We start from the raw sequence: 15,480 nt of genomic DNA, 5'->3' as shown, positions 1-15,480 counted from the left end.
AGACACAACACAGCCAAAAATAAAAATAAATAACTAAAAAAATAACAACCCCCACCAAGAAACAACTGCATATATGGGGAAAATTAGAAAGTGATTGTGCATTTCCAGGAAAATGCTCAGAAAAGACCAGAGAAGACCTTAAGTTTACACCTTAGGCTGATCCTCAGCACAGAGACAGCCAACAACAATCAAAACCAAAAAAACAGACACAAAATGACAATAGCAAACCCTGGGTAAGGCAGAAGAATCTGATTTCCAGAGTTACCACATTATTACATTCAGAGGTGTTCAACAAAAACATCATAAAGCATACAAATGAACAGGAAAGTATGGCCCATTCAAAAGAAGAAAATCTATCAACAAAATCTGTCCCTGAAAAGACTATGGCAGATATATTAGAAAAAGACTTTAAAACAACAATCCTAAAGATGCTGAAAGAACTAAAGGAAGATATGGAGAAAGTCAGGAGAACAGTGAGTGAACAAAATGGGAATATCAATAAAGAGATAGAAAACCTAAAAATAAACCGAAACAAAATTCTGGAGCTGAAGAGTACAATAACTGAAATGAAAAATTCACTAGCAGGATTCTAGGGCACACTTGGCAGGCAGAAGAATGAATCAGTGAACTTGAAGATAGGACAATGGAAATGATCAAGGCTGAGGGGCAGAAAGAGAAAAGATTGAAGAAAAGCACATAGAGCCTACTGGACATCATCAAAAGGACCAAGATAATCATGTGGGAGTCCCAGAAGGAGAAAAGAAAGAGGCAGAGAGAATATTTGAAGAAATAATGGCTGAAAACTTCCTGAATGTAAAGAAAGACATACATGTAATCATTCAAGAAGCTCAATGAACTCCAAGTAAGATGAATTCAAAGAGACCTACACCAAGACACATTATCATTACATTTTTAAAAGAAATAGAAAAAGGAGATATTTTGAAAGCAGCAAGTGAGAAGCAAATCATTACATACAAGTGATCCTCAAAGAGATTATCTGCAGATTTCTCATTAGAAACTTTGGAGGCCAGAAGATAGTAGGCAGATATATTCAAAGTGCTTTTAAAAAAACCCTGTCAACCAAGATTCATGTATCCAGCAAAACTGTCCTTCAAACATGAGGGAGAGGGACTTCCCTGGTAGCGCAGTGGTTAAGATTCTGCCTGCCAATGCCAAAAATAAATTAATTAATTAAAAAAGAAAAATGAGGGAGAAATCAAGACATTCCCAGATGAACAAAAGCTGAGGGACTTTGTGACCACTAGACTGGCCCTGGAAGAAGTGCTCAAGGGTGTGCTGCAAAGATGAACATTAGACTGTAACCCTAAGCTGTACGGAGAAATAAAGATATCAGTAAAGGCAAATACATGGGCAATTATAATAGATAGTATTATTGTAACAATGGTTTGTAGCTGCATGTTTTGTTTTCTAAATGATTTAAGAGACCAATATATTTAAATTAAAAAATCAATGTAATAGCTAGCATTACTGTTGGTTTATAACTCCAAATCTTGTTCTGTATGTAATTTAGGAGACTGATGCATTTAAAGAGTTATTAGTTTATGTTTGGGGGGCATGCATTATATAAAGATGTAATTTTGTGATATCAAAAGCCAAAAGCAGTGGGGACAGAGTGTAAAGGAGCAGAGTGTTTGTATGTTGTTGAGGTTAAACTGCTATAAATTCAAATTAGAATGTTACAACATTACGACATTAAATGTAATCCCCATGGCAACCACAAAATAAATTGTTATAGAATATACACAAAAGGGAATCAAGAAGGAATTCAAACATTTCACTACTTAAAAGTCAACTAAACACAAAAGAAGAGAGGAATGCAGGGAATGAGGGACAAAAAGCTATAGGTCCGTAGAAAATTTGTTTCTGTAGCACAAACACAGAAATAAGTGCCTCCTTATCAGTAATTACTTTAAATGTAAGTGGATTAAACTCTCCCATCAAAAGACAGAGATTGGCAGAATTGATAAAAACACATGGTCCAACTATATGCAGTGTATAAGAGACTCACCTTTGAGATCCAAAGACACAAACTTGTAAAAGTAAAAGGATGGAGAAGGATATTACATGCAAATAATTACCAAAACAGAATGGCAGCAGCTATACTAATTTCAGACAAAATAGGCTTTAAATCACAAACAGTTACAAGAGACAGAGGACATTACATGTTAACAAATATTTCAAAACAGCAAGAAGATATAATAATTATAAGATTTATGCACCTAATGTCAGACCATCAAAATATATGAGACCAAAACTGACAGAATTGAAGGGGAAAATAGACAGTTCTACAATAATAGTTGTAGATTCCAATACCCCACTAAGAATAATGGATAGAACAACCAGACAGAAGATAAGCGAGGAAATAGAGGGCTTCAACAACACGATAAACCAACTAGATCTAATAGACTTATACAGAACACTCCACCCAACAACAACAGCATACATATTCTTCTTAAGAGCACATGGGACATTTTCCTGGATAGACCATATGTAGGACCACAGAGTAAAATCTCAGTGGTTTTTTAAAAGACAGATATCACACAATGTATCTTCTCTGACCACAGTGGGATGAAATTAGAAATCAATAACGTAAACTGGAAAATTCACAAAATTGCAGAGGCTAAACAACGTCCTTTTAAACAGCCAGTGGATCAAAGACGAAATCACAAGGAAATCAGAAAATAGTTAAGAAGAGATAGATGAAAATGTAAACACACCATGTTAACACTTATGGGCTGCATCAAAAGTGGTACTGAGGGGGAAATTCATAATTATAAATGCTTACATTAAAAACAAGAAACATCTCATATAAACAGCCTAACTTTACAACCTTAAGTTGTACTGGGACAAGAAGAACAAACTAAATGCAAAGCTAGCACAAGGAAGGAAATAATAAAGATTAGAGTGGAGGTCAATGAAATAGAGAATAGAGAAAATCAGTGACCCAAAAGTTGGTTCTTTGAAAAGATCAACAAAATTGACAAACCTTTAGTTAGGTGGACTAAGAATAAAATAGGGAAGAGACTCAAATTACTAAAATCAGAAATGAAAGTGGGGACATTTAGAAATAAAAAATAGAGTACTATGAACAATCGTATGCCCCCAAATTGGATAACCCTAGGTGAAAGACAGTTCCTAGAAACACAAAGTTTACAAAGAAACAGAAAATCTGAATAGACCTAACCTAACAAGACTAAATCACACAAAAATAAAAAATCTGAGTAGACCTATAACGAGTAAGCAGATTGAATCAGTAACAATAATTAAAACAAAAAGAACACCTTGCAACAAAGAAGAGCCCTGCTCCTGATGGCTTCACTGGTGAATTCTACCAAACATTTAAAGAAGAACTAATACCAACCCTTTTCAAACTTTTCCAAAAAATTGAAAAGGAGGGAACATTTTTTTAACTCATTCCTAAGGCCAACGTAATCCTGACACCAAAGTCGAAATAAAGACACTACAAGAAAAGAAAACTACAGACCAATATCCATTATGAACATTGATGCCAAAATCCTCAACAAAACACTAATATTCAAACAGAATTCAGCAATATATTAAAAGGATGATACACCATGACCAAGTGGGATTTATTCCTGAATTGCAAGGATGATTTAACAATATGAAAATAGACCTATGTAATATACCACATCAACAAAATGAAGGAGAAAAAAACCCACGTGATCATCTCAACTGATGCAGAAAAATCATTTGACAAAAGTTAATGTCCTTTCATCACACACACAAAAAAACCACTCAACAAAGTAGGAAGAGACGGAAACTACTTTCACATAATAAAAGACTTATATGAACAACCCACAATAAACATTAATGGTGAAAACAGAAAGCGTTTCCTTTAAGATCAGGAATAAGGGAATGATGCCCGCTTTTACCACTTCTATTCTATCTAGTACTGGAAGTTCTAGCCAGAGCAGTTAGGCAAGAAGAAGGCATCCAAATTGGAAAGGAAGAAGTAAAATTATCTTTGCAGATGATATGACCTTATACATAGAAAATCCTGAAGATCCACACATAAAGTTATTAGAACTAATAAATGAATTCAGCAAAGTAGCAGGATACAAATCCAACACACAAAAATCAATTGCATTTTTATACTAAAATGAAGAACCTGAAAAGGAAATTACAAAAACAATTTCATTTACAATAGTGTCAAAAAGAATAAAATACTTAGGAATTAGCTTAAACAAGGAGGTGAAAGAGTTGTACAATAAAATTATAAAACGTTTTTCAAACAAATTAAAGAAGATATAAATATGTGGAAAGAGTTACCAAGTTCATGGACTGGAAGACTAAATATTGTTTGTTTGTTTTATTGAGGTATAGTTGATTTACAATATTATATAAATTTCAGGTGTACAACAGTGATTCACAATTTTTAAAAGTTATATACTCCATTTATAGGTATTATAAAATATTGGCTATATTCCCTGTGCTGTACAATATATCCTTGTAGCTTATTTATTTTATACATAGTAGTTTGTACCTCTTAATCCCCTACCCCTATCTTGCCTTTCCCTGCAGAAGACTTAACATTGTTAAAATGTCAATATTACCCAAAGCAATGTACAGATTCAGTGCAATTCCTATCAAATACCCAATGACAGTTTTTGCAAAAATATAAAATTCATTCTAATCATATGGAATCTTAAGGGACAGTGAATAGTCAAAACAATCTTGAAGAAGAACAAACTAGAGGCTCACAATTTCTGATTTCAAAACCTACTACAGAGCTACAGTAATCAAAACAATGTGATACTCTCGGGACTTCCCTGGTGGTGCAGGGGTTAAGAATCCGCCTGCCAATGCAGGGAACTCGGGTTCGATCCCTGGTCCGGGAAGATCCCACATGCCGCGGAGCAACTAAGCCCGTGTCAATGAAGACCCAACACAGCCAAAAATAAATAAATAAATAAATTTATTTAAAAAAAAAAAACAAAAAAACAATGTGATATTGGCATAAAGACATATACAGACCAATGGAACAGAATAGGAAGCTCACAAATAAACCTTTGCATATACAGTCAAATGATGTTTGACAAGGGTGCCAAGGCCATTCAATGGATAAAGGACAGTCTTTTCAACAAATAGTCCTGGAAAAATTGGGTATTCTCTTGCAAAAGATGAAGTTGGACTCACCTAAAACTGTATACAAAAATTAACTCATAATGGATGAATGTAATCCTAAATGTAAGACTGAAAACTCGGTCTTAGAAGAAAACATTGGACAAAAGCTTCATGAATTTGGATATGGCTACAATTTCTTGGACGTAACACCAAAGGCTCCTGCAACAAAAGAAAAAATATACAAATTGGACTTCATGGAAATTTTAAAAATTTGTGCACCAAAAAGACACTATCCACAGAGTATAAGCAGCCCACAGAGTGGGAGAAAATACTTGCAATCATATATCTGATAAGGGATTACTATCAGAATATATGGAGAACTCCTAAAACTTAATAATAAAAAAAAACCTGATTCAAACATGGGCAAAGTCCTTGAATAGACATTTCTCCAAAGAAGATATACAAATAGACAATAAGCACTCTAAAAGATGTTCTACGTCACTAACTATATTAGGGAAATGCAAATCAAAACTACAGTGAGATACCACCTCACACCCATTAGGATGGCTACTATAAAAATAACAGAAAAGAACATGGGTTGGCAAAGATGTGGAGAAATTGGAACCCTTGTGCACTGTTGGTGGAAATGTAAAATGGTGAAACCACTGTGGAAAACAGTATGGAGGCTCCTCAAAAAATTAAAAATAGAGCTACCATATGATCCAGCAATTCCACATCTGGGTATATACCCAAAAAAATCAAAAGCAATGTCTCAAAGAGATATTTGTATACCCAGGTTCATAGCATCATTAATCACAATAACTAAAACATGGAAGCAACCTAAGTGTCCATCAGTGAATGGATGGATTACCAAAATGTGGTATATACATACAACGGAATATTATTCAAACTTTAAAAGGAAGGAAATTCTGCGGTATGCTACAGCATGGATGAACCTTGAGAACATTATGCTAAGTGAAATAAGCCAGTCACAAAAAGATAAATAATGTATGCGTCCACTTATGTGAGTTAAGTAGACAAAATCATAAAGTCAGAAAGTATAATATAATGGTGGTTGCCAGGGGCTGGGGAGAGGGGAGATTGAGGAGTTATTGTTTAATAGGTATAGAATTCCGTATGTACAAGATGAATAGAGTTATGGGGATGGATGGTGGTGATGGCTGTGCAACAATGTGAATATACTTAATGCCACTGATCTATACACTTAAAAATGTTTAAGATAGTAAATTTTATGTTATGTGTATTTTAACACAATTTTTAAAAAGGAAAAATATTGGGGAAAAAAGCAATTTACAGCGAATAATCCTATGACATTTAGTACATTCACAAAGTTGTGAAATCACCACTTATCTATTCATTTCCAAAACATTTCCATCACTTGAAAGTAAAACTGTGTATCCATTAAGCAGTTTCTCCCATCCCTCCTTCCTCCCAGTCCCTATAGGAACCACCAACCTATGTTAAGCCTTTGTTTATCTATTCTGTATTTTCCTATAAATGGAGTCGTACAATATGGGCCCTTTTTTGTTTAGCTTCTTTCACCCAGCATAGTGTTTTGGGGTTCGTCCATGTTGTTCCTTCTTAAGGTTGAATAATATTCTATTGCGTGGATAGACCACATTTTGTTTATCCATTCATCTGTTGACAGACATGTGGGTTGTTTCCACATTCTGGCTGTTGTGAACAGTGATGCTATGGACATGCATGTACCTGTACTTGTTTGAGTCCCTGTTTTCACTTCTTCTGGGTATACACCCCTGCGTGGAATTACTCAGTCTAATGGTAAGTCTGAGTTTAACTTTTTGAGGAACAGCCAAACTGTTTCCCCAACAGCTGCACAACTTACACTCCCGCCAGAAAGGTACAAGGGTCCCAGTTTTTCCCCATCCTGTCAATACTTGTTATTTTCCATCCCTTTTTTTTTTATTTTTTTACATATTTATTTATTTATTTTTGGCTGTGTTGGGTCTTCGTTTCTGTGCGAGGGCTCTCTCTAGTTGCGGCGAGTGGGGGCCACTCTTCATCGCGGTGCGCGGGCCTCTCACCATCACGGCCTCTCCTGTTGCGGAGCACAGGCTCCAGATGCGCAGGCTCAGTAGTTGTGGCTCACGGGCCCAGTTGCTCCGCGGCATGTGGGAACCTCCCAGACCAGGGCTCGAACCCGTGTCCCCTGCATTGGCAGGCAGATTCTCAACCACTGTGCCACCAGGGAAGCCCCTCCATCCCTTTTTAAAAATCACCATCCTTGTAGGTGTGCAGTGGTATCTCACTGTGGTTTTGATTTGATTTCCCTAGTGAGTAATGAATTTGGGCATCATTTTATGTGCTTGTTGGCCATCTGTATATCTCTTGGGAGAAATGTCTATTCAAGTTCTTTGCCCATTTTTTTTTTTGTTTTGTTTTTTGTTTTTTGGGTTTTTTTTTTGCGGTACGTGGGCCTCTCACTGTTGTGGCCTCTCCCGTTGCGGAGCACAGGCTCCGGACGCGCAGGCTCAGCGGCCGTGGCTCACGGGCCTAGCCTCTCCGCGGCATGTGGGATCTTCCCAGACCGGGGCACGGACCCATGTCCCCTGCATCAGCAGGCAGACTCTCAACCACTGCGCCACCAGGGAAGCCCTGCCCATTTTTTAATTGAGTTTTTTTTTGTCTTTTTTGTTATGAAGTTGTAAGAGTTTTTTATGTATTCTAGATACTAGACCCAATCACATATGATCTGCACATATTTTCTCCACTCTGTAGGTTGTCTTTCACTTTCTTGATAATGTTCTTTGATGCACACAGGTTTTTACTTTGAAGTCCAGTTTACGTGTTCTTTCTTTTGTGGCCTGTGCTTTTGGTGTCATACCTAAGAATCCATTGCCAAATTCAAGGTTATGAAGATTTACCCTCATGTCTTCCTCTAAGAGTTTTATGGTTTTAGCTCATATTTAGGTCACTGATACATTTTGAGTTAATTTTTATATATGGTGTGAGGTAGGAGTTCAACTTCATTCTTTTGCATGTCGGTGTCCATAGCTCATTCTTAACACTAACAGCCCCAAGGTGTCAAATAGTGTCTTAAATGTCCATTTACTGCCCAATAACAAACATTCCAAAATGTGGTGAAAAATTCTACAGCGTGAGTACTGGCTACTTTAATAATTGAAAAAAACAGTCATTCAATTTGATGGCTGAGATGGTTTTAATTGCCCCACTTAGAGTTCATTTTCAGCGGTAGGTCCTGTCCACATTCTGCCCCTTGTGTTCCATTTGAGCCCAACATCCCCACTGGGTTGGAACCCAAGCCTGTCCCACCCTGACCAGTTCTTGTCCAACAGAAAATATAGTGGAGACCTTGGCCCACAGTACCAAGCCCTTGCTGGCCTCCTGTATTTGCTGCTGGCTTGTGTCCTTGGCTGAAGCTCTGTGCCTCCTCTTCTGTAGTCTGCTGGTGACCAGTGGTTATCATGGCTCCCAGTGCTCTCTACTCAGAGCTCTCCCACCCCATATCAGCAATTTTCTTAGTCTGACAGTGTGACCTTCGGCCACTTTGTGCATCCTTAACTTTATGTACCTATTATCTCTCTGTTCCAAATCAGAGCTATCTCCTGTTACTAGCAAAGCAAGGCCCTGTCTTCTCTGGGTCTGAAGTTTATTCCTTGCTTCCAGCTCAAAACTACTCTCTCGGAGCCACCTCGATCCCATCTCAGGCTTCTCTAGGTGTCCCATTCTCGTCTTTAACCATTGTACCTTCTCAGATGGCATTTTAGGCTCCTTGGAAAAACTCTTGTGATGTCTTTTGTCCACTGTGAATAAAAGAATCTTTTGACTGCTCAACACTGCGGTTCAATCTGTATAATCATCTGTGTCTTCTCTAGTATGTTCATGCTCATGTTCTCCAAAGCCCCCTGCCTCTTCTCGTTTTTCTCTTTCCAGCTCTTCATGTGTATCTCCCAGAGATGTCATCAAAGAAGACTGAACTGTTTATCTATCTGATTATATGGAAATCATGAGAGAATAAGTCTGAAACTGTCAGAATTTTTTCCTGATTCATAAGCTTTTAAAAATACAATTTAAATTTTGAAATAGGTGATACTTTTACTTGGATCAAAAGTTGAAACAATAAAAATATGTACAGAGAAGTCTTGCTCCCATCATTCCCCTTTTGCTGGCAAATCTAGAGTTTTACGGTCTTTTTTCCCGACGTAAATATCTGAAAAGCACTAAATTAAATAATTCAGTAATTAAAAGTACTTAGTGTTGATGAATACATTATGCTGTTAGAGACTCTGAACAAGTACATCTACTTGTGAGTTATAGCTATTCCCCACTCTATGCCCTCCCCCCATATGTGTGCATCATTTTAAGTGATAACAGGAACTCCTTATGCTAGAATAAAAATAAAGTTTGTAGGAGGTAATCTTGAAATTAAACCAAAGAACTTATATCAACTTATATTTTAAATAGTTTCTAAAATCAAAGATTAATCTATGTATGTTTCATGAAGTTATTTATATTTTCACAAAATTTAGTAAATTTTACAAGGAGTATATCCTAGAGCAAATCATTATTTTGTGTGTAGCTATTACAACTTTGTGTCATATTTGGGGTTGTCAACAAATGAAATTTACGTAGGAAAAACCGAAGCTAATAATAGTACTCAAAATAAACATTAGCTACCATATCTTCACTTGAACTTTTTGGTAGAAGGGTCCTAACTTGCTGATGAAACTAACTGTGTGCGTGTGTCTTTTTCTTCCAGATTTGGAATGGAGAGAAATGGAAGGAGATGATGGTGAGTTTCATTATGGAGGGAGAAACTACAGGATCTGGCACCAGATTGGACTGGGGAAAGAGGGCAAAGTGAACAATAAGTGGGATTTTAGATTTTGAACAATTGGGAGAAGTTGCTACCTTAGTAAGGAAGAGAGAGGGTTCTGAGTTTAGCTTAAATTAATTTGTGTCAATTCAAGCCACCTGATTTGATTGACACTTCATTTTCCTTTGCTTTTTTTAGATGGTCCGAATGAGGCTCAGGACAGTGACTTTCCAACAGGTATGGTTCTTCTCTCTGCTCTCATTGCCTGTCCTATTGAAGGAAGACATCACCTGGGCCGGTAGTTCCAACCCCTGTGACTGCATCAAAATCACTGCTAGTCCATTAACCCTTTATGTGCCATAAATAATATTGCCAGAGAGACAACTCCCTGGGGACCTGTTACCATACAGAGTTAACACAGAGAGTTTGTATCTTTGGAAGTAAAGCCCAGAAATCTTATTTTTAACAAGTTCCCCAAGTGATTCTAAAGCACATCCAAGTTTGGGAATCTTTCGTCTGATCCAGTGGTTTCAATAATAGATCCGCCAAGGGTCCCAGACTGGGCATGAGTGCATATATTAATAGGTTTGTTTGCTCTGGCTTTTCCCTGTTGCACTTAGCTACCATGCTACATAAGAACAGTTGTTCTCTGTCTGGATAAGAAAAACAGTGTCCCTGCTTTCGTGCAGGTAACACTCAGAAACCCGAGTTACTTATATGATGGATTTCTACTACAGTCTCCCTCCCCATAGAGTTCTTTAGTTTCTGCAACAAGTTTGCCAGCTCCTGTACTCTCTGGGGTGGTGGCACAGCCCGTAGAACTCTCTCAGCCCCTGTGGAGGGTGGAGTTTCTGAAGAGAGACATTAGGCAGCAAGTGGACCCCTACAGGGGAACGAGACACCTCTTTTCCGGTGCTTTGAGTCCTGCCGTTCACCAGGCACGGTCCCGAACCCATCATATGACTTCCTGGGAAACAAGAAGAGGGCTGATCACCTGCACGTCCTCCTGTGGTTTACATCCACATTTAAGGTAGCAGCACGGGCCTAGTAGCTTCCTCTTTCGAGAAGAGGATGGAGAGAATCCTGGAGCTCAGCAGGATTTGTATTGATTTATTTTGTTAATAGACTTACCATTTAAAGCTTACTAATTATATGCAGTGAAAATTGGTAAGATGCCGTGGCCAAGAACGGGGTCGGTGGATGAAAGCTTTGCAGGTGGCCTTACTGTTCTGAGCATCTAGTGCTTGTAAGAATTCATACTGTATTGGATGTTATGGTTGAAAATCTGAACAAATAAGTACAGACTTGTGATAATCTCTACCAAGTATTTTTATCAGTGGCTTCAGTTTTGCAAAATGTTATTTATCTGTGATTTCTGTTACTCTGTACCCAGTAGTAACTCCCTGTTTCCTTCACACATTTTCCAACTTGTCTGTAAAGAGCAGAGAACATTAACCAGAAAACCACAGTGAATCAGTGAGTGTGTCCCCTGTGGGGAATTCCTGGTGACAGGGTTAGGGAGTCCACTGCTGGGCCGGAAGCACGGGAGTATCTTGGAGAGAGCGGAGGCGTGGCCAGAGAATGGGGCCTGTGTTCCACATCTAGGGTGCACAGCTGCTCACTCTAGCCAATTAAACTTGGGATTGGTGTTGCTAAATCTCGGAGGTTTCACGAGAAACCAGATATTTCCTCCCAATTCTTAACAGTTGCCCCCAGACGTCCTTTTCTCTTCCCTCTCTCATGTCACATGTTTCCGACCCCACTTGGATCTGGGGTGGGTGATGTTACTTCTGTCTTGGTCTCAGGTGGCCTGGGGTGCCTGCATTTTACCCTGAAGGAGGCCACCTCCTACACGCCAGGCTGGGCTCTCCCCTCCCCACCTCTAACCTGGGTCCCTGACACGCAGGGTAAGCGCTGATATCTTCATTTCTCTCCACAGTGGAGAGGAGCAGACTACAAGAAATGCTGTCCCTCCTGGGACTAGAGATGTACCAGGCACAGAAACTCAGCCTCCAGGACTCCCTGCAGATCAGTAGTGATAGCATGAAGAACTGGGCTCCACAGGCTCCCAAAGACTTGCCCTGGAATTTCCTCAGGAAGCTGCAGGCCCTCAACGCCGAAGCCAGGAACACCACCATGGTGCTGGACGTACCCCCGGACACCAGGCCTGCGGAGAAGGAGAGCCAGGTGGAAGAGGAGATCATCTACTGGGACACGGCCGACGACATCTCTGCGGACATCTATTCCTTCTCCGAGCTGCCAACACCCGATACGCCTGTGAACCCCTTGGACCTTCTCTGTGCCCTGCTGCTTTCCTCAGATAGTTTCCTGCAACAAGAAATCGTGCTAAAGATGTCCCTCTGCCAGTTTGCACTCCCTCTCGTTTTGCCCGACCCAGAAAACCACTACCACACGTTTCTGCTGTGGGCCATGAGGGGGACTGTGCGGACATGGGGGTCACAGCCCCCAAGGGCGGTGGGCAGCTTCAGAGAAGACAGCGTGGTCCTGTCCCGAGCGCCCGCCTTCGCCTTCGTGCGCATGGAGGTCAGCAGCAACTCCAAGTCCCAGCTTCTCAACGCCGTGCTCAGCCCTGGCCACAGGCAGCGGGACTGTTTCTGGCATCGGGATCTGAACTTGGGCACCAACCCCCGGGAGATTGCAGATGGGCTGGTGGAAATTTCCTGGTTTCTTCCCAGTGGCAGGGAGGACTTGGACATTTTCCCGGAGCCCGTGGCCTTTCTGAACCTGAGAGGTGACATCGGCTCTCACTGGCTGCAGTTTAAGCTCTTGACAGAAATCTCCTCGGCCGTGTTCATCTTGACTGACAACATCAATAAGAAGGAATACAAACTGCTGTACTCCATGAAGGGGTCGGCCACGAAATACTACTTCATCCTGAGCCCCTACCGCGGGAAACGGAACACAAACCTGCGGTTTCTGAACAGGTTAATCCCCGTGCTGAAGATGGACCCCTCGCACGTCCTGGTGAAGGTCAGCAGCACGGACAGTGCGGGCTTTGTGCGCCGGGTCCGTGCCATCGTGGCGCACGTGACCCGGGCCCCCTGCCGGAGGGTGTCCGTGGAGGACATGGCGCATGCGGCCCGCAAGCTGGGGCTGAAGGTCGACGAGGACTGCGATGAGTGCCAGCGGGCGAAGGACCGGATGGAGCAGATCACCAGGAAGATCAAGGACTCGGACGCCTACCGCCGGGCCGAGCTGCGGCTGCAGGGGGACCCTTGGAGAAAGGCGGCCCAGGTGGAGAGGGAGCTCTGCCAGGCCCAGTGGGCTGGGGACCCTCCTGAGAGGTGCAGGGCTGAGCTGAGACATCGGCTGCTGGAACTTCGAACGCAGCAGAATGGCCACGACCCTGCCTGGGGGCTTCAGGAGTTCATCTCGGGCATCAGCAGCCCCTCTCTGGGCGAGAAGCAGTACTTCCTGAGGTGGATGGAGTGGGGGCTGGCCCGGGCGGCCCAGCCACGGCCGAGAGCGTCTCCGGAGACGATGCTTACCCTGAGAGCAAAGCACCGCGGGGCCGTGGACTTCAGCGAGCCCCTCTGGCCAGAGCCCCTGGGGGTGGAACACTTCCTGCGGGAGATGGGGCAGTTCTACGAGGCCGAAAGCTGTCTCGTGGAGGCCGGGAAGCTGCCGGCGGGGCAGAGGCGGTTCGCGCACTTCCCAGGCTTGGCCTTGGAACTGCTGCTGAAGGGGCTCCCCCTGGAGCTGATCGATGGGAACACCCTGAGCACCCCCCTGCGCTGGGTCACGGGGCTCCTGAAGGAGCTGCACGTCCGCCTGGAGAGGAGGTCGCGCCTGGTCGTCCTGTCGGTGCTCGGCGTGCCGGGCACAGGCAAGTCCACCCTCCTCAACACCATGTTTGGGCTGCGGTTTGCCACGGGAAGGGGCCGTGGTCCTCGAGGGGCCTTCATGCAGCTCCTGACGGTGGCCGAGAGCTTCAGCCAGGACCTGGGCTGTGACCACATCCTGGTAATCCACTCCGGGGGCTTGATAGGCGGAGTCCTGACCGAGGCAGGGGAGAGGTTTGAGCAAGAGGCTTCCCTGGCCACGTTGATTATGGGGCTGAGCAATGTCACTGTGGTCAGTTTAGCTGAAACGAGGGACATTCCGCCGGCTATTCTGCATGCGTTTCTGAGGCTGGAGAAAACAGGGCACATGCCCAACTATCAGTTCGTGTACCAGAGCCTGCAGGATGCGTCTGCCCCCGGCTCCAAGCCGAGAGAGAGGAAGCAGCTCCTGGACGAGCCCAGGGATGCGAGCAGAGCCACGGTGCAGATGGAGCATCAGGGTGGCGGGATCCGGACGCTGGCTGGCCTGGCCTTTTGTGACCCTGAGAGGCAGCACGTTTGGCACATCCCTGGCCTGTGGCATGGAGTGCCCCCCATGGCCGCTGTGAGCTTGGGGTACAGTGAGGCCATTTTTGAACTGAAGAGATGCCTGCTGGAAAACATCCGGAATGGCCTGTCCAACCAAAACAAGAACATTCAGCAGCTCATCGAGCTGGTACGACGGCTGTGAAGCATCGAAAGAGAAGGAGTCCAGCTGCCAGAGGCCCGCCGCGAGCAGCCTGTTCCGATGGGGGTGTCCACGTGGGGCTGTGCCCAGCTCCTGAGAGGGGAGCCAAGTGACGGACGGGGCCCAGGTCTGGAGTTGCCCACGCAGTGTCAGGGAAGGATGTAACCTCACAGATCAGCTCAGAGATGCTCTCGGGAGTATAAGAACCCTGGGGCAGGAGGGGTAGACACAAGCAGTAACTTGTCCTTTGTCTCTGAACTTCGAGGCCCCTGTTGGCTTGGCCTTTCGTACAGCTGCTCCCCGTTCTCTGCCTCTGGAGTGGAGAGTGGCTCCTGAGCGCTGCAGCCCGGGCAGCTGGTACCGGGGACAGGGTTGGGGCGTTGCCCTGAGGAGGCAGAGGTAGGCCTTCCCTCCAGCGAGCCTCAGCATCGGCCTCGGTGACCTGGTCCTGCCCACTGAGGAAAGGGCCTGCCGTGGGCAGGGGCTACCGTGCTACTCAGTGTTGACCGACCCTGCCTCAGGAGGGGTTCCTGTCGGCTCTCGTGCGCCCACAGCGCTCCGTTCGCACCTCTGCCGCACAGCGTGACTTACCTGTGCACGTGTCTGCCTCTCCCCTAGACCTGTGAGCTCCTTGAGAGCAGGGGCTGTGCACTACCCAGCTTTGTACCCCCAGGGCCTGGCGCACTGCAGGCACTTAATAAATGTGTGTTGAAGGAATGCAACTAGTGAGCGCACAAATGATAGTAACGGGCGGTTTCCTCTCTGTGCCTTAATTTTTCTGTTTCCTCCAAGAGGATCACAGGGTCTGTCTGAGGGGGTTGCTTACTAGAACATCTGAAATAGTGGACACCTGAGAGAGGGGTCTTTAAAAATGCCACCACGTCCCCTCTCTTTAAGCAGAGATCCATTCTTCAGGCTGTTACTGGAAAACCGAACTAAGCATCTTCACAGGGGCTCCAAAATACCTCCATCGTTACCCCGTTTTAGAGACGAGGCAGGGAGGCCTAGAGCAGTTAAGCAGCTTG

At 43.5% G+C, this 15,480-nt stretch overlaps 1 protein-coding gene across 1 annotated transcript in view; it reads left to right on the top strand.

Moving 5' to 3' along the window:
* LOC116759270 (up-regulator of cell proliferation) overlaps positions 1 to 15,168 on the top strand; it is a 32,877-nt gene extending 17,709 nt beyond the window's left edge. Inside the window, exons 3-5 of the mRNA XM_032642814.1 lie at positions 9,869 to 9,901; positions 10,124 to 10,162; positions 11,865 to 15,168. Of these exons, the coding sequence (XP_032498705.1) occupies positions 9,869 to 9,901; positions 10,124 to 10,162; positions 11,865 to 14,458 (2,666 nt within the window). The 3' untranslated portion in view covers positions 14,459 to 15,168. The remainder of the gene's footprint in view (positions 1 to 9,868; positions 9,902 to 10,123; positions 10,163 to 11,864) is intronic.
* Positions 15,169 to 15,480: the final 312 nt, after the last annotated feature.

This window comes from Phocoena sinus, chromosome 9 (assembly GCF_008692025.1).
Source record: "Phocoena sinus isolate mPhoSin1 chromosome 9, mPhoSin1.pri, whole genome shotgun sequence".
Lineage (NCBI taxonomy): Eukaryota > Metazoa > Chordata > Mammalia > Artiodactyla > Phocoenidae > Phocoena > Phocoena sinus.
This window is presented reverse-complemented; position numbering and strand designations above follow the sequence as displayed.